Below are 23,573 nucleotides of genomic sequence, written 5' to 3'. Positions count from 1 at the left end.
CCCAGTGATATACACCTATCCCTTTCCATCACTAAAGTAAACATAACAGAATTGTGATCGCTATCACCAAAGTGCTCACCAACTTCCAAATCTAACACCAGGCCGGGCTCATTACCCAGTACCAAATCTAATGTGGCTTCGCCCCTTGTTGGTCTATCTACATACTGTGTCAGGAAGCCCTCCTGCACACTCTGGACAAAAACTGACCCATCTATAGTACTCGAACTATAGTGTTCCCAGTCAATATCTGGAAAGTTGAAGTCCCCCATGACAACTACCCTGTCTCTCTCACTCCTATCGAGAATCATCTTTGCTATCCTTTCCTCTACATCTCTGGAACTATTCGGAGGCCTATAGAAAACTCCCAACAGGGTGACCTCTCCTTTCCTGTTTCTAACCTCAGCCCATACTACCTCAGTTGACGACTCCCCAAACATCCTTTCTGCAACTGTAATGCTGTCCTTGACCAACAATGTCACACCCCCGCCCCTTTTACCATCTTCTCTGTTCTTACTGAAACATCTAAATCCCAGAACCTGCAACAACCATTCCTGTCCCTGCTCTATCCATGTCTCCAAAATGGCCACAACATTGAAGTCCCAGGTACTAACCCATGCTGCAAGTTCACCCACCTTATTCTGGACGCTCGTGGCATTGGAGTAGACACACTTCAATCCAACTTCTTGCTTGCCGGTGCCATCTTGCTTCCCATGAAACTTTATTTCGGACCACCCTACTCTCAACATTTTCTATAGTCGAACTACAATTTTGGTGCCCATCCCCCTGCTGAATTAGTTTAAACCCACCCGAACAGCCTTCGCAAATTTCCCCCCCCCAGGATATCGGTACCCCTCTGGTTCAGGTAAAGACCATCTTGCTTGTAGAGATCCCACCTACCCCAGAAAGAGCCCCAATTATCCATTATAAATGGTTAGACTCTCACAATTGCTTCACATTTGTGTGACACAAATGTTACTTGTTGCTTATCAATCTAAGCCTAGCTATTTAACACATCTGATGGCATTTTGATATGGACTGCTTCAGTATCTAAGGAGTTGCAAATGGTGTTGAATATTGTGCAATCATCAGGGAACATCCCCACTTCTTAGTTTATGGTGGAGAAGATCATTGATGAAGTAACTAAAGATCGTTGAGCCTAGGACACTATCCTGAGGAAGTCCTGCAGTGATGTCCTGGCGCTGAGAATGACAGACCTTCAACAACTACAATCATCTTCCCCTGTGCTATGAATGACTCTAACCAGTGGAGAGTTTCCCCTTGTTCCCATTGACACCAGTTTTGCTAGTGTTCTTTGACTGAATGTGGCCTTGATGCCAAGGGCAATCACTCTCGCCTCACCTCTGGATTTCAGCTCCTTTGTCCATGTTCAGGCCAAGGATGTATTGAGGTCCAGAGCTGACTGGCCTGTGGAATCCAAACTGAATGTGAGCAAACATGTTATTCCATTCCAATTGCTGCTTGACAACACTGCTAATGACCACTTCAATTACTTTGCTAATAATCAAGAGCAAACAATATATTTCCAGTTTGGATTTCTCCATAGCCTTTGCAACATAAAGCTTTCCAACTATTTATTGTGGAAGTAATGTCATCTCACATGATGGAAGCTTTCCTCAAAGTAAAGATGGAACTCAGTCATCAGAAGGACTATGCAGTGATCACTCCAACTGATAGCATCGAGAAGAGATGTACCTGCAACAGGTAGTTTGGTGAGGATGAAGTGGAATAGTTAATTCCACTTAGTTAATTCATACAACACTTGTGCTGAACAGGTCTCACAGCTTTTTCGTTTATGTTCTTGTGAAACACCTTTTAGTTGTTAGATTTTCTGTGATCTTGGAAACTTGGCACACAGCACTTAAAATTCAAACAGTCAGAAAATGAGATGTGTATAACCTTAAATTATTTGGATTAAGTACCCCAACTTTGTTGAGCAGGCTATTCAGCAGTCACTCCACAACTACTTGACCCCCAACCCTTCTCTATTAAAGCCAAAGTGACATGTTTGCACATTTGAGTTTTCAATCCTCCATGTCTCACTTGGGAGCTTTACATTTTCCCTCTTTTGCAACTTTTCTAGCATTAAAAATGGAAAACATAAGGCTTTGCCTGTACTTTGCACAGGGCTTGTATGGTTAAGAATGGAGTTGTCTAATTTGTTGAGTACACCATTCTTTTGTTCATTTTTTCAATGTTTGGTTTGACTAGCGTGATGCAAATATCAATTGAAGAACTGTCAATCTCAGTTGGAAGGAGAACTGTACAGGTCTTTGAGTAGTAAGAATTTGTAGGTGAAAGCAATAGAGCAATCAAATGTAGTGTACAAATGCAAAGGTTTATTAGAAGATAGTTGCTAAGAATTTGTCAAAGCTGCTCCTACTCATCAATCCAGAATTCAAACTATGCTGTACATTATTAGCATAGATAATATAACGTGGTATGTAAAGTGGAAAGATCTCCACAAGCTAATGGCTACTTTTATCCTGCAATCAAAGCATGCCCTGCCCCCAACCCCTAAATAGAAAAGTAACTGTCATCCAGGTATTGCAAGTTTATGTCTCCTGCAGATACCTTCTTGGGTTCAGAGACATTAACAGCTCCTGCATGTGAGTATTGAAACTGTGCAATATATTCCACAGACCTGACAGAACGCATCCTAGGATATTAAAGGAAGTAGCTACAGTGGTATTGATACATTTATAGTCATCTTTTTAGATTTTGGAAAAGACCAAGAGGATTGCAAAACTGCCAATGTAACAGTTATTCAAAAAGGAAAGGAGACAAAAAAAAGGTAGCAATAGGACAGTTAAAATCTGTCATTGATTATTATGAACTCTAACATTTCTCAACATAGTAACAGTACATTTAAAATACAAATTATGATCAAACAGACTTAGCATAGCTTACTGAAGGGGGAAATTTGACTCACAAATTATTACAATTCTTTGAGGAAGTAACAAGCAGCATGGATAAAGGGGAACCAGTAGACAGAAGACATTTGAATTTCCAAAGGTTGTTTAATAAAACACCGTACATAAGGCTACTTAATAATAGTCCATGGTGAGGTTGTAGACTTGCTCACTGAGCCAGTGTGTTTGATTGCAGATGTTTCGTCACCCTATTAGGTAACATCGTCAGCACGTCTCTGGTGAAATATTGGTGTTCTGTCTCACTTGTTATTTCTATGCCTCAGTTTGCTGGGGTGGTTGGTATTACTTCAGGTTCTGTTTTTCCATGCTTTGTATATCGGGTCCAGTTCAATGTGTTTGTTGATAGAGTTCCAGTTGGAATGCCAGGCCTCCAGGAATTACCTGGCATGTCTCTGTTTAGCTTGTGCTATTACGGATATGTGATCCCAGTCAAATTCGTGTCCTTCTTTGTCCGTGTGTATTGAGACCAGTGAGAATTGGCCATGTCTCTTGGTGGCTAATTGGTGTTCGTGTATCCTTATTGCCAGTTTTCTTCCAATTTGGCCTGTGTAATGTTTCCCTCAGGCCTTGCATGTTATTTTGTATATTACATTAGTTTTATTGGTTGTGGGTATGGGGTCCTTTACGTTCATCAGTAGCTGTCAGAGGGTGGTTATGGGTGTGTGGGCTACCCTGATACCCAGGAGTCTGAATAGTCTTGCAGGCACCTCTGATATACGGTAGGGTGATTAGCTTGTCTGGTCGTGTTTTGTCTTCTTATTGTGGTCATTACCTCCACGACAGACCCAAGCTACAAATCTTCTCAAAACCTTTAAACAGCCCATGGTGTTACAGCAACATTTAAAAATAGATTGGCTAACAAATTAAAAAGATAAAAAAGAGTTATAGCGAGTTTTGAGAAGATGTGTAGCTCAGCTTGAGGTTCTGGATGTGAGTTTGCTCGCTGAGCTGGAAGGTTAGTTTTCAGACGTTTCATCACCATTCTAGGTAACATCATCAGTGAGCCTCCAATGAAGCGCTGGTGTTATGTCCCGCTTTCTATTTAATAGGTTTCCTTGGGTTGGTGACATCACCAATGCAGGAAATGACATCATTTCCTGTCTCCCCCCCCCCTCAGAGGATGGTAGATTGGCTCCAAATCAATGTGTTTGTTGATGTTCATGTATCCTGGTGGCTAGCTTTCTGCCTGTTTGTCCAATGCAATGCAAGAACTGTGACAAACACTACATTGGACAAACAGGCAGAAAGCTAGCCACCAGGATACATGACCATCAACTAGCCACAAAACGGCATGACCCACTATCACTAGTATCTTTACATACAGATGAGGAAGGACACCACTGTGATTGGGACAACACATCCATCCTAGGACAAGCCAAACAGAAACATGCATGAGAATTCCTAGAAGCATGGCATTCCAACGGGAACTCCATCAACAAACAGATTGAGAAAAAGAACAGGAAAGGACATCACCAATGCAGGAAATGCATGACCAACCCAAGGAAACCTAAACAGATAAATAGAAAGTAGGACATAACACCAGCGCTTCATTAGAGGCTCACTGTTGATGTTACCTAGAATGGTGATGAAACGTCTGAAAACTAACCTTCCAGCTCAGCGAGCAAACTCACATCCATAAAAGTTTTTTTAGGGATAGCAACCGGTAGAGTGCACAGAGATCAATCCTGGGGTCACAATGATTGACAATATATATTAATGACTTAGATGACAAAAGTGAATATAGTATTGCCAAGTTTGAGGATGACAAAAATAGGTGGGAAGCCAAATAGTAAGGATGGCACAAAGGGATAGAAAAAAAAGGAATGTCAGTCGGTTGTCAGTGGACAAAAATTAGGCAGATGCACTATAATATGGGAAAATGTGAGGTTATACACTCTGGGAAGAATAGAAGAATGAGTATTATTTAAAAGGCAAAGACTGCAAAAATACAAAGGGATTTGAAGGCCCTTGTGGACAAATCACAAAGCTTATATCCAGGCTCATGGGTAATAGCAAAGGCAAATGGAATGTTGGCCTCTATGTATAAAAATAGAGGGGTTTTGCTAAAAACTATGCAAGGCACTAGTTAGTCTGTACCTGGAGTACTGTGAACAGGTTTGAGGCCCTTATCTAAGGAAATATACACTGGCAATTGAAGCAGTTCACTTCATTGATCCTGGGTATTTAAGTACTTTCTTACGAGTAGAGCCTGAGTAAGTTGAAGTTTGGGAGAATGAGAGACCACTTTAACGAAGCACATGATTTTTAAGGAGGCCTGACAGTGTAATTCCTGACCTGACACTCCCCCACCCCCACCAGACCCAAGAATGCCCTTTGACTCCAAACCCATGACCTACCTTAATCACTCATCCATCCTTCCCACCTGGCACTCCACCCAACCAACCAGCAACCTACTCAACTCACCCATCTGGAATATGGCATCATATCTGCCACAGTACTTAGTAACCTACCCATCCCTCTGCCTGGCACCCCACCCAAGTCATCACCAGGTTCCTTAGCCTCTTCACCCCCTAGGCTATGCTACCCACCTCCCAAATCATTAAGATAAATGAGAAGAAAAGGTACTTATCTTTTCACAGTATCATTCAATGCACATACTGGACATTAAAATTTCAAAATACACAAGTCAGTGCAGTAGTGTGTTGATTCAACATCTCAGTTTGTCCACAGCCTTTAGCAGTTGGCCCAGATATGCATATATTTCACCCCACAATAAAACAGGCTTCTTGCCTCATTTTTCATCTCAGCACTTTCTGTCCTGAGGAGGGCACTGTGCACTGTCCTCTCTCCTGTGTATGCTTAGCTTCTATCATGCTCCCATCTCTATCCTCTCCAGACAAAAATATGGTGATTGCTAAGATTGTTAATTTACCATACGGTTCATCTGCCTTTTTTGTTGTCTACCATGGTACCCACATGAAACAAACAAACTTGGTTAATTAAACCTTCAGGATGTGACAAATGTCTCATGTAAGTATGTCTCATAGTACAAGACCAAGTCTGTTCAGAATAATAGGTGTGGTATGTCCTACACAAATTGCGCAACAGAAGACTGAAGATGGAGCAAGGTCGAGCTACTCAATCACATGACCAGTACACTGATGTGGAGGAGAACAAGAAGCCAAATGAAGGAGGCGCACAAATTATTAGCACAGTCACTTACATTGGTACCAGGACTGTCCTGGTGGCTTACAGGTTCAACTAATGACTGGGACAGTTGGAGCTGATCTAGCCCATTCCTCACTTGCCCATCCTTGTGATTGAATAAAACAGTCCTTCAATCAATAGTGCAAATATCTGATACCTTAAAAATCATTACAGATACTTCATCTGTGGTCTCGAATCATGTCTCTGATCAAGTTTTCTGGTGTGGGAGTGGCAGAGCCTTGGTCCAAGAAAGAAATGTTGGTGCACCACTTTCCCAGAGTGAATAAAACAAAACTTATTTGATAGGTGTTTTGAAATTCTGCAGAATAATGGGAGGCATTATTTCAATTGTTTGTGCCACCAATCACACTAAATATATAGCAATGTGTTATGATTTGTGTGTGACACGTTAGTATGTTGGGGTGCTATCATTTTCCTTCTCCAGTGTTATGGTAAAGGCTTATTTACTGTTGTGCATACTTCAGGCACGTGACTATCATTGTAGTACTGCTGTGCTTCATGGAGGAGTTTCTCAGGTTTTAATTAAATATCCATGATCTCACTTATACCCAGTACTTAATTCTGTTCCTTAATAGACTAAGAGTTAAGAGTAAACTTCAGCATTGATGTTCAGAAGAAGGAGCTCTGAAGTTATTTTTCACATGATCAGAATTTTACACTAGAACCCACACCTGGTAGCATATTATTTCCATGAAAATCTCATCTCAGTGAGAGTATGCTTTGAGGGCATAGGGCAAGGCCCAGAAAATAAAATCCAGCACACCACAACTTACACATTTTACAGGTAATCATAAACACTTTTAAATGAGCCACAACACATTGCAAACTACGCAAAGCAGAACAAGTGCAGCTATATGGTGCCTTCAAAAGGAAGGGATACCTGGAAAGTACAATCCTCCGAGACAGACCACAACAGCAAGTCAACATAACTAGACTGACTGATCATCCTACCATTTCAGAGCTTGCATTTTGTTAAATTGTCAGAGAACAAATATTTCTACACAATGGAGAGGACTGGGAATAAAACTCCAGTAGAACTCAGGGGCAACAGCTTGTGGCCAGCTCAAAGGAACATTTTCAGTCAAAGTCCGTACAGTACATTTAAAATATTGTTGGGTAATCAGATATAGTGACCAGCTCCTCCCTCAATTGTTTTTCCAAAAGGATACTGCCAGCTGTCAAAAAATTAGTTCGAAGATTGTAGCTAAATCTAAAAAATTACTAGCAGTCATGCCAGAATGAATCCAAATGACAGGAGATAAAACTTTAAGATTCATGTATGTAGCAGGAGAGGGGGATAACTGGAATGGTTGCTTTCCCCAGAAAAATTAAATAAAACTGATCAAAATGCTGGGGATAGTACTCATTTTAAGAAAGGACAAACAAAGCCACTTTTTTTTATTCATTCACAGATTAAGTGTGTCACTTGTCAAATGGTAGGATGATCAGTCAGTCTAGTTATGTTGACTTGCTGTCGTGGTCTGTCTCGGAGCATTGTACTTTCCAGGTATCCCTTCCTTTTGAAGGCACCGTATAGCTGCACTTGTTCTGCTTTGCGTAGTTTGCAATGTGTTGTGGCTCATTTAAATAGTGTCCTGATGCCACTACGTTTGTGGGCCCTGGGGTCATTGCTGGTGCAATTGAATATCTGGTCTGCATATGGGGTCTTTTCATACATGCTAGCCTGGAAGTCCACATTGATTTTGCATTCTACCATTATGTCCAGGAAGAATACGTTGTTTCAGAGATAGTAGGAACTGCAGATTCTGGAGAATCTGAGATAACAAGGTGTAGAGCTGGATGAACACAACCGGCCAAGCAGCATCAAAGGAGCAGGAAAGCTGCCATTTCGGGCCTAGACCCAGAAATGGACTTACAGTCCATGTTCAGGCCTTCCCAATTTTGCCTCAACTGCAACAATGTCTACATTCAGAACATTGAGATCCTTCAAAAATGACTCCTGAAACACACACTTGCAGCAATGCATCGACATCTCCTGGCACTACAATCAAGCCTACCCTAGCTCAGAGCCTCCCTCTCCCAGACCTGCAAAGGACCTCTCCTGTTTTTTATTCTTCAAAGGATCCACAATCTGAACTCTCAAATCTACTCAACTTTGTATAAGACTTTGGTTCGGCCACATTTAGAGTACTGCGTACTGTTCTGGTCGCCACATTACCAAAAGGATGTGGCTGCTTTGGAGAGGGTGCAGAGGAGGTTCATCAGGATGTTGCCTGGTATGGAGGGCACTAGCTATGAAGAGAGGTTGAGTAGATTAGGATTATTTTCATTAGAAAGACGGAGATTGAGGGGGGACCTGATTGAGGTCTACAAAATCATGAGGGGTATAGAGAGGGTGGATAGCAAGAAGCTTTTCCGCCCCCAGAGTGGGGGACTCAGTTACTAGGGGTCATGAGTTCAAAGTGAGAGGAGGAAGGTTTGAGAGATACGTGTGGAAAGTTCTTTACACACAGGGTGATGGGTGCCTGGAACGCGTTGCCAGCAGAGGTGGTAGATGCAGACACGATAGTGTCTTTTAAGATGTATCTGGACAGGTACATGGATGGGCAGGGAGCAAAGGGATACAGACCCTTAGAAATTAAGTGACAGGTTTAGACAGAGGATATCGATCAGCACAGGCTTGGAGGGCCAAAGTGCCTGTCCCTGTGCTGTAATTTTCTTTGTTCTTTATTGGACACTAAAAACCATAAATACAGCAAACTTCCTAATGCCTGCCACCCAAAATGGGATTGCTCCACTTCCCAAATCCCCTACCCAGGACCTTCCCCACAATGTGCCCGCCGCCATTAGCCATGTGACCACTGTCAGAGCACCCATGGATGATGTGACATCCTCCACCGCCAGATGCACCACTTCCGGTACAGTGAACGCCATTGACCCTGCTGCCGATACCACCACCTCCATTTCTGAGGCCAACACCACAGACACTGAGAACGCACCTACTGACACTGCCGACGTCACTCCGCCCACCAGCTCCACAGCCAGCAGCTTCAGAGGAGACAAGAGCACCCAGCCCTGCCGGGTCTTCACCATCCTCCAAACCTCCCCTTACTGAAGGTGAATGATCAGTTCTCAGTAAACAGCTCACCTTTGTTCCCCTCCACCCACACAGCAATGAATTCCGCTCGTGCTTGGACGTTGAACGGTTTTTTCCGCCACCTCCGCCTCCAAGCTTATTTCTTTAATCGTGAGGCTAGCTCCCCCCCCCCCCCAACCTACTGACCCCTTCTCCTGCCTCCAACACACCCTCTCCTCCTGGATACCACCCGAAGGCCTCTTACCCTCCCCTCGACCTCTTCATCTCCAACTGCAGTCGAGACATTAATTGCCTCCACGTCTCTCCCCCACATTACATAAGCATTTCTGAAGACTGGTTTAGGCCCAAAACGTCAGCTTTCCTGCTCCTCTGATGCTGTTTGGCCTGCTGTGTTCATCCAGCTTTACACCTTGTTATCAAGGATAAGTTGTTGTTCTCTCCTTTTGTGAATTTTATCCCATTGAAGATGTTGTTCATGTGTCAGTGGATTTCTTCTGATTTTGTGCATTTCATAGTCATGAAGGTGTCGTCTACATATTGGATCCAAAGTTTGGTTTATATAGTACCAAGCACTGTCTGTTCTAACATTTAGATCACCCCTTCTGCAATCACAGCTGATACTGGGAAGCCCACTGGTGGTCTGTTGATTTGTGTGTATATGCCATCATTGAATGTGAAGTGGGTTGTGAGACACAGATCTAGTAGTTTTACGGTGGTGTCCTTACTGATGTGTTGGGTTACCTGCCTACTTGATTCGGTCAGTACTGTGGCAATTGTCTCTTTGACTAGGTCTATTAGGTCGAAAAGGTTAGAACAGACAGTACACCCCACCATACAACCCAAATTTTGGGTCCAATACACAGCTGACATTTTTGTGATTACCAAAATGCACAAAACTAGAAGAAACCCAGAGACACAAACAATATCCTCACTGGATTCACAAAAGAGAACAACAACTGACAACCCTTCCTCAATGTAATGGTGGAACGCAAAATCAACAGGAAACTCCAGACTAGTGTTTAATAGAAAGACCACACACTATTACACTAGCAACCACCCCAACACCCACAATGGAGCTGCATCAGGATATTATTTAGGGTAATAAAATGTGAGGCTGGATGAACACAGCAGGCCAAGCAGCATCTCAGGAGCACAAAAGCTGATGTTTCGGGCCTAGACCCTTCATCAGATGAAGGGTCTAGGCCCGAAACGTCAGCTTTTGTGCTCCTGAGATGCTGCTTGGCCTGCTGTGTTCATCCAGCCTCACATTTTATTATCTTGGAATTCTCCAGCATCTGCAGTTCCCATTATCTCTAGGATATTATTTAAATGAGTTACAACACATTACAGCAACCTGGAAATAGACAAAAGGAGAACAGGAGCAGGTATACGGAGTCTTCAAAAGGAATGGATACCTGAAAAGCACAATCTGCCATTACCTCAGAGACAGACCACAACAAAGACGCAACACGACCAGACATACTAATCACCCCACCATTCTTCAAAACTGTTCACGATGGGAAGAGGAAAACTCTGCAGTCCATCACAAGGTCAGAAGTGACGATGTGCAATCATCAGTAAGCAACGTTCAGCACCATTCATGATTTCTCACATACTGTCAAGACTTGGATGATACCCACACTTGGGCTGACAAGTGGCAAGTAACATTCAGACCACACAAATGCCAAGCAATGACCACCCCCAACAAGAAAAAAAAAAAGAACTTTTATTACTTGACATTCAACATCCTGGCCATTGGACAAAAACTCATCTGGATCAGCCACAAGAGGGGTGACAAGAGGTCAGAGACGAGGAATCCCGCAGCATAAACTCATCCCTGATTCTTCTAAGCTTGTGCATCCAGTAGTATTAGTTGCAGTAGCCATTAAAGACTCAGGACTACTGGGCTACTTTCATATTAGAGACACAATTGGTGATGAATTTAACCTGAGGGTTACAATGCCTCAGGTGAGTAGAGGGGGAAAAAAAGGCTAGACCTTCATGATAACCTCAGCTAATGCTGTTATTAAACTCATGGCATTCCTTTGCATCACAAACCAGGCATCCAGCCAAATCTCTAAAATACCCCCACACTTGCCTGGATGGGTGCTGCTTCAACAGCTTGACACCATTCATTCTCATTTTGCTTGTTTCTACTAAAGCTGAAGAGTTTAATTGCAGAGGTGTAGCAAGTGACTGCCCATCAGCAAATTGACAGTTGCAGGAAAAAAATCATTCATCAGCTAAAGGGGAACTAGAGTGTCCCGGACAATTAAAAAAGCATAGGGCTTAGCTTGCAGGAAACACACTCTTATGGCTTCTCCCAAGTGTAAACAAGCCACTTTAGAGCTGAAGTGATCACATTAGGTTGTTTGAGTAAATTTTAATACACTTAGCATTGAGCACTGCTGCTCAATCATAGCATCTTATCTACCTGTAAATATTTTGAAACAAAAACAAATTGCTGGAGAAACTCAGGAGGTCTGGCAACATTTGTCACGAGAAAAGCAAAGTTAACGTTTCAAATGCAGTGACCTTTCATCAGAACAAAGCAGCTGAGAAAAGGTGACGTTTATGCTTATGCCGGGGGGGGTTTTAGAATAGAATACATGGAGGTGGCATAGAATGCGCGAGCAAGTGAGGAAGGATAGCTGATGATAAACCATAGGGAGATAAAAGCTGAAGTGGGTTGACTGTGCTGGGAGCACTTCAAGTTAAAAGGACAGGGTAATAAACATGGTGGAGGGTGTTCATGCTCTGAAATAGTTAGCCTCAATGTTTAGTCTTAAAGGTTGTAAGGTAACTAGGCAGAAGATGAGATGATGTTCCTCCAGCTTGCATTGAACTGCATTGCAGTACCACAGGAGGCCCAAGACAGAAATGTTGACATGGAAACAGTGATGTGTTGGAAGTTAGAGGCAACTGGAAGTCATTTTTATGGACAGAGCGCAGGTAGGCAGCACTGAACAGCCAACTGAGGTCCTGATTAGACAACAACTGGAGCAAAATAAAAGTTCTGGATATCTTAGGAAATAGTCTTGGAAAGAATGCAGCATTGATTCATTAGATTGATCTCTCCACTGTAAGTGTTAAAAATGGATAAAATAAACAACGCAAATTACTTTTCTGGGAAAATACGGGTAAGGGAGGATTTGATTGCAGTTTGAGATTTTGTAAACTGGTAGGGCGAATGGGAAAAACTACTTTTGCTAGCAGAGTTTAGGGCTGGGGGCGAATACACCTTTTAGGAGTGAAACTAGAAAATGCTCAACAAAAAGGTGATGGAAGATGAACTTCTATGAACTAAAGTTGATGCAAGATCAATTATTAGTTTTAAAAGAGATTGACATACCTTTGTGAGATCAAAGGGATGTGATACCAAAGCAAGGATTAAGTTGCAAAGTTACAATCTCACTGCATACAGCTGAACAGGCAAAACCACCTGCCCTCTAATATTAGAGCCAGTGACAGGCCTCTGCTCTCAGACTCATCCAGCAATGCTTGTGAAGTCAACAGAACTAAACTGATCCACAGAACAGTGTGACCTAGCTCATTCATTCACCTGTGATTACTTAAACTTAGTTTAGGCAACAACTGGGGAACTGTAACTGCAAAGCACAGCGGGGAAAAAGATATTTTAATCTTGTCATTTGTCGTTACGTATCTGAAAAATACAGAATTGATTGATTTGTTTAGCATACAGATGGCACATCTACCAATTAAGTGGAAGAACATCCTATTTTTGACCCATGCAAATATCCCAAGTTGGAATGGGTGGAAGTGGAGCTGTTAGGAGTATAGACAAACACTGTCAAATCCATAGTTAGTTGCAAGAAAAAAAAGAAACGTTTTACCACAAAGAATATATTTTATACCACATGAATCGTCATGAACCATTGGAAAGTATTACATACAGAAATAAATGCAACAGAATTTACTGTATGTATCCATATACTGGCATGCTGGTACAGCTAAAAAATCAACATTACTGTATTATATATTGAAGTATGTGTGCATTTATCAGAACTATATAATAAAATAATATTACATGTTTAACAACTATCAAAAATGTCAGTGTTCTATGTATGCCAAGCATACATTTTGGCTATTTAAAGATATTAAGGTCATGATCAGCAAGATTTCATGATGCATGTGCAAAAGCAAAACTGTACATTTACTCAGAGGAGTATTTGGAAATATTTAGTAAATTTAAATTTTTTGTTGCATTGTTTTATTTCAACACTGATTTGTTTAACTGGTAGGTGAGAACCACACGGATTATCAACTCTTAGAAATTAAAAATACAACCTTTCCTCTCACTTGTATAACTACCTGTACATGATCATGCAAAGTAATGATTATGCTTGCTTTGCTGTTTACTTAAAAAGGTAATTAAATTTCAACAAGATGACATACACCAGAATCCACTTTCTTTTAAAAAAGGTGGAAAGTTGTTGAGCTTAATGAATTTAGAATTTAGTTTTAAAAATAGAAGCTTAGAATTTATGGTGCCTTTTCTAATTAGTACTGATACAAAGGTGAGCACAAAACCACAAAATGATCTAATATTATTGCTCATCCCTAGGATTCGAGCTGCAAGTACACATTTGAACTTGCGCTAAGTTTAGAATCTATGATGGCCTCTCAAAATAGCACTTCTAGTACAAATTTAATACAAAACTACAAACTGATTCGATGTAATCTTGCTGCTCATCTCTGCGTACAAGCTGCTAAATAAATGTTTGAGTGTGCATTGTCAAATTTATACAATTCCTACAAAATTATTGTTCACTTGTGTACAATTTTAAAAATGCTACAAGACAAATGGAAGCCCAGGCAGAAAGTTCCATTTCAACGCACGAGATTTGAAATGTAGCACTTTCAATAAATACACAGTTTTAAGACTCAATACAAAAGAAACTTTAAAAAATCGTAGCCCAAGAAACAACACTAGGCCTGTGTAGAATGTAGAAGCTGTACAGTATTTTTTTTTCTCTACTTGGATAGAGCTAAAATCAGCACTCTCCAAGGATTGAAAAAGAAACTGGAAGAGGATTTAGTAACATTGAAAAGTTAAAATGTTTTCCTGGGTTCTCCATCAGTACCTATAAAAAATATACTCAATTCACAAGCCACATTATCTTTACAAGTAAAAACCCCAAATACAAAAAGGTATAACGTATTTAGCAGTTCATGTCTGAATGAATCATGTTCCAAAAATAGGCCTATGAACTTCAGAAAAAGGAATACTCTTTGGAGATCTTTTTGATCACAAAGCTCCTGCTGATTTGTTGCAATTCTTAAATCTAATATTTTATCATATACATAAATGTATTCTTATAACCATTAACCCCCACCTACAATACACTACTGTATATAGGACTCCTGACACTATAATGTCCTGTTGACCATCTAACATGTCCCAACAAGCCATTTAACCACTCAACCTACAAAAGAAGTTCATATGCTTTTAAGTAGGTACATAACCAGCACTTCCTTATTTATCATGTTTTGTCTCTTTTGGTTTAAAAGTAACCTTTTGAAAGAAAAAACCTACACCAGCTCAACTAATTTTGGTAAGACATTACAGAAAAATGTACATGTCTAATATACTATAAAAGCATGTACAAGTAATTAAAAAGCACCAAATCTTTCATATTTAAATAAGATCAAATTAAACTAACAGCTGACAGTTCACTTTGAAGTCACCCAATTCCCAGACTTGACAGGGCAGTTATTTGAAAATTATACTTCACTTTGCTTAAAGACAAAAGCAGGTTAGATACTGTGTATACTGCAAAATGGAAGACTGAGATAGACAGCACATTTGGATACAAGATGTAACAGAGTTTCAAAGAAGCTGGGCAAAGGCACTTAGAACTGGCACCAGATTCTGTGACATCTTAGCAGCCATAAAGCAAACCTGATAACACAATTAAGCCTACTTTACCATCAATCTTACTTGCTTTAACTGATTTACACATCTGAAAAATATTGGGAAAGCAAAAAAATGAGATCACTGCTACTGAACTTCACAACTTCTACAAATAAAGAATTACACTCAATGACAGGTTTTGTTCCAAATGTATGAAATGGGGCAGGGAAAATGGATAGACAGTCATATATTCTAACTGATTAAGGGAAAACAGGTTGAAATTCTACAGTTTTTGCTACCATTATATGGAAAATGCGTGAAATACAATGGGCAGAATCCTTTTCAAATATTCAGAGTTTATCCAATGTTGCATCAGAGGAGAGACAATTCAGAAGTCCATAACAAGTCACAAAAATATCTCAAGTTTAGATATCCTTCACAGAATCAAAGGTAGTCTGACAGGACCAAGGGCCCTATAGCCATGTCAGGAAGCTCTCCTTATCTATCTTCGTGGCAGCAAGGACAGACTCCATGTCATTGAGAATGTCAGAGCTCAGTGCCTCCTGTAGGCTTGGCATTAATTCTTCTCCTTCTACATTCATGCTGTCTTCCTCCAGTGTCCCAAGGTCCACATTAGTACCAGGGATAGTTTCCAAGTAGTCAGGAAAACGATTTTGCTGAGACCCAATATTATTTGGACCAAGGCTTTCAACTAGGTAGACAAATCACAAAGAAACTGAAGATAACACAATTGTTCAAAAGACAGCCTAATTCCTAAAGTTCAAATACTGAAAGGAAAAATAATAATAATGTTCAACTGTCATATTTCATTCCCAAATTGTCCCTGCTCTTTTATAGAATCATAGCATCCCTATTATAGAATCATAGTGTCCCTATGGAAGCAGGCCATTCAGCTTGGAATTCACACCACCTCTCCGATGTGCATCCAACCCACCCCTTACCCTATAACCCTGCTAACCCATGACTAATCCACCTAGCTTGCACATCCATAGATATTATGGGCAATCAAGCATGGCCAATCCACCTAACCTGCTAGAGGATGCTCAATAGCATGATTATCTGTCAAGTGCTTTGGACATGTAAAGCGACACAGTTGGCAGCGATGCTTTCATCTTTTATAAGCTCATTTATATTTTGTAGCAGAGGTTAATGAACAACGGGAAATAAAATCCTTGAATCTCCTTGCAAGCCCAAGTGCACTGAAGCCATGGTACTCATCAGCTACTGTAGTACCATTGCTCAAATCAGCTACCTCAACACAAACTTAAACATGATAACCCTTTGTTAATAAAAGTAAAGACAACTTGAAACATTGATTAATTTACTAAATGTAAAATTGAACATTTACCAATCGTTAAGCTAATGCCATTCATAATTTTTCATTAAAAACTTGGACGATTGTCTTTTTTAAAAAAAAATTGCATGCATTTTGAAAACAAGAGAATTTTCTGTTCCAGGAACCCAACAGACCTGTATCCATTTCCTCGACGCTGTTAAGAAAGTCATCAGGTGTTCTTGGTACACTGTAGCTGCTCATGCCAAGTCCACTGTCTGTACTTTCCTCCCTGGAATGGTATGTTCCACTGCAAGAAATATAAAGCAGTAGGGAGGAAAGATTGGGGTGGGGCGGGAAAAACAGTTATATGCTGAGAAAAACAATTCTTCCGACATGCATACCCCTTCCTCTTCCCGAGGAAAACAAACATCCTCTGGATTTTAGCTTCTGATGAGCAAAGCCTCTGAACAGTGCATTGAATCCAAGCCGATTACTGAAAATCTGAGAGGTAGGCAGAAACTGGTAATGCCGAGTATGAATCACTTCATTGTGTGGGTCTAAGCAAGCGGCTTTACTGTCTGCTTTTTACAACCATGTGTCCTCATGCTCTATTTGTTTTTCATTCTGCTTATCCATATCAGTTAATTTTGTGGAAACTCATCCCAATTAGTTCATTACATAACTGAAAATTAATGTGAATCAAGAAAACTCAGACTAAGAACATGTTCTGGTAACATAGGGACATGTTATCCCCAACATTTAATTCAAGTGAGGGATATGGTATACTCCTGTATAGTTGTATACAATATACAGTTTGACACAGCTGAAAAAAGACCTTCAATACAGGTTTTACAAAAATGTTGCACAACGTATAGATTTTTTTGAAAACTTCAATTTTACTAAATAAAGCGTGCATCTTCCATCACCTTCAAAGAAAATATTCACAAGATTTTGCATGATTATACTTCAAATATCTTGGGAGATAACAGATGTTCTGATGCAAAGATTATGTATATCATAAGAAATATAATCACTTCAACTAGACTGGTGCATTTTCAAAACTATTAAGAAATACAGTTCCAGATCCCATACTTCAGCAGGTAATGTTGCTATGTCTCAGTTTGGACATTTGAGAAACAATAACCATTTAAAACAGATAGGATTACAACTTGGTTACACTCAGTTCAAATTTGCCTCAGAAATATTATGTAGGGCCTCTGGATTTGGTTGGACTTAGTATAACAGCTGTGAAAAAATTAGTTACTTTTGCACTAAATGTAGCCTGAACTTGGAACAAAGACATCATCTGATATCAAAGCAAATGCAATGAGGAGAAAGTTACCCTAATTCCCTCAAGTCAGATGGAGTAAGAGCTTTTAACAGTGTCACGTGAAAACTGCTTTACTAAACAGGTCCCAAAAATTTACCTTTAGGTATAACAGACAAGAAAAGGATAGCTTGCACAAGGAGCAAGAATGTCCACTTGGACACTAAGCAGGTACTGCGTCATAGTTGCTACTAAATTGAAGGTCACGCCTGTATAGATACAAAATACAGACAAGCAAAATGGCACATGCAGCAGCTGGAAAGGTTTCACAAAAGCCCTCTGTTTCATACCATGTTGGCAATCTTCTCCTGCAATTTATTACATAAGTGTTTGGAATGTCATAAGCAGAGTACAAGCATGCTCAGTTTCATTCTCAGAAAAGACAAACAGAAGAATGCAATGGGGCAAACAGAAAAAGCTGTTGGACTTGAGGTCACAGAATTAGGATCAGCTATGAGCTACTGAACAGTCAATTTTAGCCAGTTGGATGGCGATAGAGAAGGTTGGAGATTTGGGCTGCTGGTCAGTCGGGTAATTAGGAGCAGGGAGAAGGGGCTCCACCCCAAAAAGGTGCTACTGCAGTAGGTTCCTAGCTGTCCGAGAATGGCATAACAGAAGCTGAGAAGGATGGAATATGCAACGACTATTCGGAAATCGAAAGGCATTTCAGACAATTACTTCAGTCTTTTCAATATTTAGATGGAGCAAAGTGCCACTCAGCCAGAACTATAAAGGGTAGTATTGCACTCTGGAAAGTAGAGCACATTCAATATAATTCAATGGATTTGGAATTTGTCATAACTTCGCAACATTTACTCCACTCCTGTTTAGTGTCACATTTCAAACAGCTGCTACATGAATTTTACTTCACAAATGGATGTAATACTCCAGTGAAAAAGCCTGCGCAATTACACTGGTCCCATTTCATCACATGTTGTTTCACCAGAAGTGATTTTAGTATCATGAACAAATGCAAAAGTTCCACTTATGGCGTCAGCAAGAGAGCTAACCAGACATGCAAAACCAAAGTCCTGCATCAGGTTCAAAATTGTAGATTCTCATTTTTCTACTGCTAATATGCACTGTTAACTTTCAGAGGAAGTGAGCAAGTATCATACCGAGGATGCAACCACATGAAATCTCAAGAGCACTTAAAATACAAATTTATATACAGCGTGTAAAAAAGTTTTTAGACCAACACCCACCTATTAAGGAATGGATCTGAACTGTTGGTAGTCATTGTCCTCATGTCTTGGGACATCGCAGGTGAAGAAACTGGAGTCTGGGGGCTGCCATCTTGTTCCATGCTTGGCAATTGGCTACGTAAGGCCATTTCCTTTGAACAGAGAGAAGAGTAGCTACTGACCACAAAAAACTTGACTTAAAATGCAGTGGTAACTTACTTTTTTGAAGAAAATGTACTGCTGCCCTATCTTTCTTTGTAGAAGAGTCACTGAACAATTGGTATTAACACCATCTAACTATGTACCTTCCGTTGCTGCATCATATATACAAGGCTTACAATAATTTTCCACTGGGAGGCAGTCAACGCAGTTAAATCCATTTCTTATACATCCGCTGAAGTTAATTAGATAAACCAAGTACATAATTTCTTTTTGAAAAAAGAAAGGGATATCCAGGACAATGCAGTTGGTGTATATATCAACTTCCTGTGTTTAAGAATCTTACAATAGCATTGCTTAAAATTCTAAAGGTGAATGGACTAAGAGGGCCAGCAGTAGGGGCAATAAACATGTTTATAAAAGAACTGAAGTCAGTGGACTCCAGGTGTTGACATTAGGATGGCAACTGCTTATTTGATACACATTTAGGTCCTGTAGATTTGCATATAGGATAATTTCAAAGTTTACAGGTTACATAGAATTTAGAAACACAGTAAACAATAAAGATAATAACCGATTTCAGGAGGGCATAGGAAGAATAACAAGCAACATTGCAAATAATTCGAGACTGCAGGAACAGAGACACCTGAGGTTGTGTTCACAGGATAAGTTGAGAGCAGATATGGATTTTTAGATTTATTTAGCAGATGAGTGAACACAAATGCAGGAAGTTATTCCAAATCTAAAATTCTGGTTGATGGTGTATTGTATTTATGTCAGGGACTACAGGTTGGAATTGATGTCATAGTCTGAGAGGGTGCTAGTACCATTCCATCAATGTGCTTCTGCAATGAGGGACTGCAATGATGTGGATAGGGTGATCAAGTGGGGGTTATTCTGTTTACGGGCAGCGTTGATTGTGATGTTTTAGAGGTGGTTTGATGAGCAATTTTTATAGATCCTCTTAATTAAAAACAAAATAGCAAATTGCAGTCGGAAATGCATTAGCTTAAAGAGGCAATAAAAGTGAACGCAATAGAAATATTCAGTGAAAGAACTGAATATAGTTTTGAAGGGAAAATGATATAATTGGGAAGAAAGGGCTGTGTAGCTAACTGAACAGTGCTATCAAAGAATGAAACAGCCTCCTCCTGCGATTTATCATGTCTAAAAATCTAGGACTCACCACAAAGAGTCACAGACGTAAGGTATCAAAACACAAAACCATGAAAAAGAATGAATTCATAAATTATTGATATCTACCTAGACGACAGCACATTAAACACAAGCTGAGAACTAGAAGCATTAAACATGATGGAAGGATGTGATTTTACTTCTGCCTTCGGAGGATGCAAGTGTCAGCATTTGTTGTTCTCCTCACTTGCCTTGAAATGGTGGTTGTAAGCCGCGTTACTGTACTGCCACAGGCCAGCTGGCACAGGTATGGCCTGCAATGCTGCAAGGAAAGGAGCTTCAAGATTCTGATCCAGAGGCAACAAAAGACGCAAAATAGTTGCAAGCTAAATAGTGTGGCTTGGATGCGAACCTGCAGGTGGTGGTGTCCTCATGTGTCTGCTCCTCATTATTTCAGATAGAAGTTGCAAGTTTGCAAGATGCTGACAACAAGCACTGCTATGTTGCTGCAACACATCTTAGATATATTGCACAAGCATTTTGTTGTAACTCAACACTGTTTGAGGTACAACAGGAAATGCAACAGAATTGAAAGGTTGTGTAGCCACAGGCTGTATTGACTCTATAGCAAGCATATTTGAAACAAAGAGGATTTGAAACAGGAGCATGTTTGGAGGGACAATTACAGCCACAACTCCAGGGTAAAGGCATTGGGTGGAAACAGTACTACCATCTCACTAAACCTGTGAAACGGTGCTATTAAAGTACTGTTCCCATTATTTTTCACCCATCCATAAAACCAACACTGCAAGTTTTGTGTTTTTAAAAGATGGCTGGTCAATAGTACTGAGTTGTTTACATGCAACTATGAGTAGCTGTGGTTAAGTACAGGAACTTGGTAACAATCAAGAAATAAGGAAATACCATTTTGACAAGTTGTGGAGTCAGTGGACATTCCTTTCCAAGTGTGTCGGAGTGAGGATGAAAGGGACAAAGGAAGCATAAAATCTTTAGCCCCAGGAAGGACAGCATGTATTTCACTAATCCAACAGCTTGGGATCAAGCCTTTGCTGGACCAGAGGAGTTTATGTCAAGATCAAAACAATGGTAAATCAATTGTAAGGATGTTAATCTTTTTCTGATTATCAACAATGGTTTCATCAGACTCTTAATCCTAGAGTTTTACTGAACTCAAATTCCACCATCTGCCGTAGCAGGATTTGAACCTGGGTTCCCAGAACACTACCCAGGTCTCTGGATTAATAGTCTAGTGACAATGCCATTAGGCCATTGGCTCCTCTGGTTTTGCAACTGAGGTAGCATCATCAAATCTTCAAGGGAAATTTGATTCATATTTCAAGCAAGAAAGATGCAAAGTTATAAGTAGCAAACATGTATTAGTTTTGGAAGGCTTTAGTAAAACCATGACATAAAGATGACCGACAAAACAGTACCCCTTTCTATGCTACAAAACTCTATAGTTAAACCAGACGACTTATCAGCTTTGATTTTGTAACATTTGCTTGAAAGTTTTCTTCTAAGTATAACAGGAATTATCTAACCAGAGATGATTAAGGATAAAGACAGAACTGTTTTCTCTCTACAAATCCTGCACTGAATGTACTACTGTATCCAATGGAAAGATGCTTTTTATTAAAAATGTATTATTTACTTTCAGTATGTGACCCTGATTCTGCCAAAACACTTACACTTTTGGAAGGCGGGGACCAGCTTAAAAAAAATTATGTACCATATGGTCATGTGCGCCATCAAGGCTCCCCGAAGTCAATAGCTACAGTAAAATGGTTATAGTTTACTCCAGTTTTAATTCAGAAACTCACCTGTCGTAGGAGCTCTTGATGCTTCAGTCGAAGTCTCTCTTTCTCAAACTGGAGTTGTTGCAATCTCATCTGTTGCTGTGTATTCGAACCTGACATTGCTCCACCTTGTGGACTATGTGGACTATGAGGACCTATGGATGGAGGTGTCTTGACAGGAGCACTTTGAGTCAATCTTTGTTGGTCCACTGCTGTTATCAAAAACAAGACAATAATAATCAAACAAAAAAGTTTAATTGAAGCCTTATTAAAACCATAACAACTAAAATCTCAAATGTAACCTAGAATACAATATGACTAGAAATCCTGCAGAAGCTTACAAGTCAAAAGTTTGCAATTTGAAATAAACAGGTGTTTTTTCAGAAATGCCACAATACTTTTTTTAAAAATGGACTGCACTCAAACAGCATAGTTCAAACATCCTGAATGTCTCAGTCATACAGCATGGAAACAGACCCTTTAGTCCAGTTCATCCATGCCGACCAAGTTTCCCAAACCAAACTAGTCTCATTTGCCTGCATTTGGCACTTGCCCCTCTACACCTTTCCTATTGACACCTGTTTGAATGCCTCTCTGATGCAGGTACATTTACAACATCTATCATTTCCTCCGACTGTTCATTCCAAATACAAACCACCTTGTGTGAAAAGGCTGCCCCTTGGGTCCCTTTTAAATTTTTCTCCTCTCACCTTAAAAATATGCCCCTGATTTTGAACTCCTCCAACCTAGGGAAAAGATCCTTGCTGTTCACCTTATCTATGCCCCTCATGATTTTGTAAACCTTGATGTTGTCACCCCTCAGCCTCCTATGCTCCAGTGAAAACATTCCAGCCTGGTAACATCCTGGTAAATCTCTTCTGAAACCTGAATATCTGGGCTTCAAGGCCTTTATTTAAAGTACCCATACATTCCTGCATAAATCAACTCACTATCAAACATTGGTTATGTTCTGGCCAAAATAGTTAACAAAGTTTATTATGGGTGGCACACCAGAGTGAGGCTATATCCTTGAAAAACTAAAATTTGCTGTCAAATGTCAAGGATCCATTGCACTTCCGAATATATTATTCAGGAGTCCAGTAAAGCTTGGATACATTAACCTCAATTGCACAAACATACCATGTCGGAACACAAGAGCTTTCAAATTTAAAATAAGAAAAACAGGAAGCTCAAAACTAGAGTATGTCTGAGGTTTTACAGCATGTGAGAAACATTGTCCTTTCAGCATATCAATAATTTAAAATTGTATTATATACTACCCAGCAGGATTTTTAGGGGAAGAAGAACACTTCGAAGAAAACTAGTGTTAAGCAGGATTTTTACTTCAGTAGTCCTTTGTGAAATGATGCAGCTGTCATCACTAACTGAAGGCACTCTACCTGCTACTTACTTTAGGATACTAACTAACCTAGTTTATGTTGCCAGTATTTGTTTGTTACGTTTGCCTTTCATTTGATTGCTTTAAAATGAAATAAATCCGTACTTTATAGACTTTGGGTACTGCTTTTAGAGCAGCCTGGTAAAAACCTAAACCAAACAGCCAACTATCTGCCAAACAGAT

The 23,573-nt window shown here is 40.1% G+C and overlaps 1 protein-coding gene across 2 annotated transcripts in view; it reads right to left on the bottom strand.

The window, feature by feature from the left end:
- Positions 1-13,046: 13,046 nt before the first annotated feature.
- yap1 (Yes1 associated transcriptional regulator) overlaps positions 13,047-23,573 on the bottom strand; it is a 115,108-nt gene continuing 104,581 nt past the window's right edge. For both annotated transcript variants that reach the window (XM_048533043.2, XM_048533045.2), the window contains 4 exons: positions 22,016-22,203; positions 18,903-19,033; positions 16,565-16,677; positions 13,047-15,785 (listed from right to left, as the gene is read on the bottom strand). In XM_048533043.2, coding sequence (XP_048389000.1) covers positions 15,547-15,785; positions 16,565-16,677; positions 18,903-19,033; positions 22,016-22,203 — 671 coding nt within the window. In that variant the 3' untranslated portion in view covers positions 13,047-15,546. The remainder of the gene's footprint in view (positions 15,786-16,564; positions 16,678-18,902; positions 19,034-22,015; positions 22,204-23,573) is intronic.

The sequence above is a fragment of the Stegostoma tigrinum genome, chromosome 6, assembly GCF_030684315.1.
Source record: "Stegostoma tigrinum isolate sSteTig4 chromosome 6, sSteTig4.hap1, whole genome shotgun sequence".
Taxonomy (NCBI): domain Eukaryota; kingdom Metazoa; phylum Chordata; class Chondrichthyes; order Orectolobiformes; family Stegostomatidae; genus Stegostoma; species Stegostoma tigrinum.
Note: the sequence above shows the minus strand (reverse complement) of the source record. Positions and strands in the feature narration are given on the sequence as shown.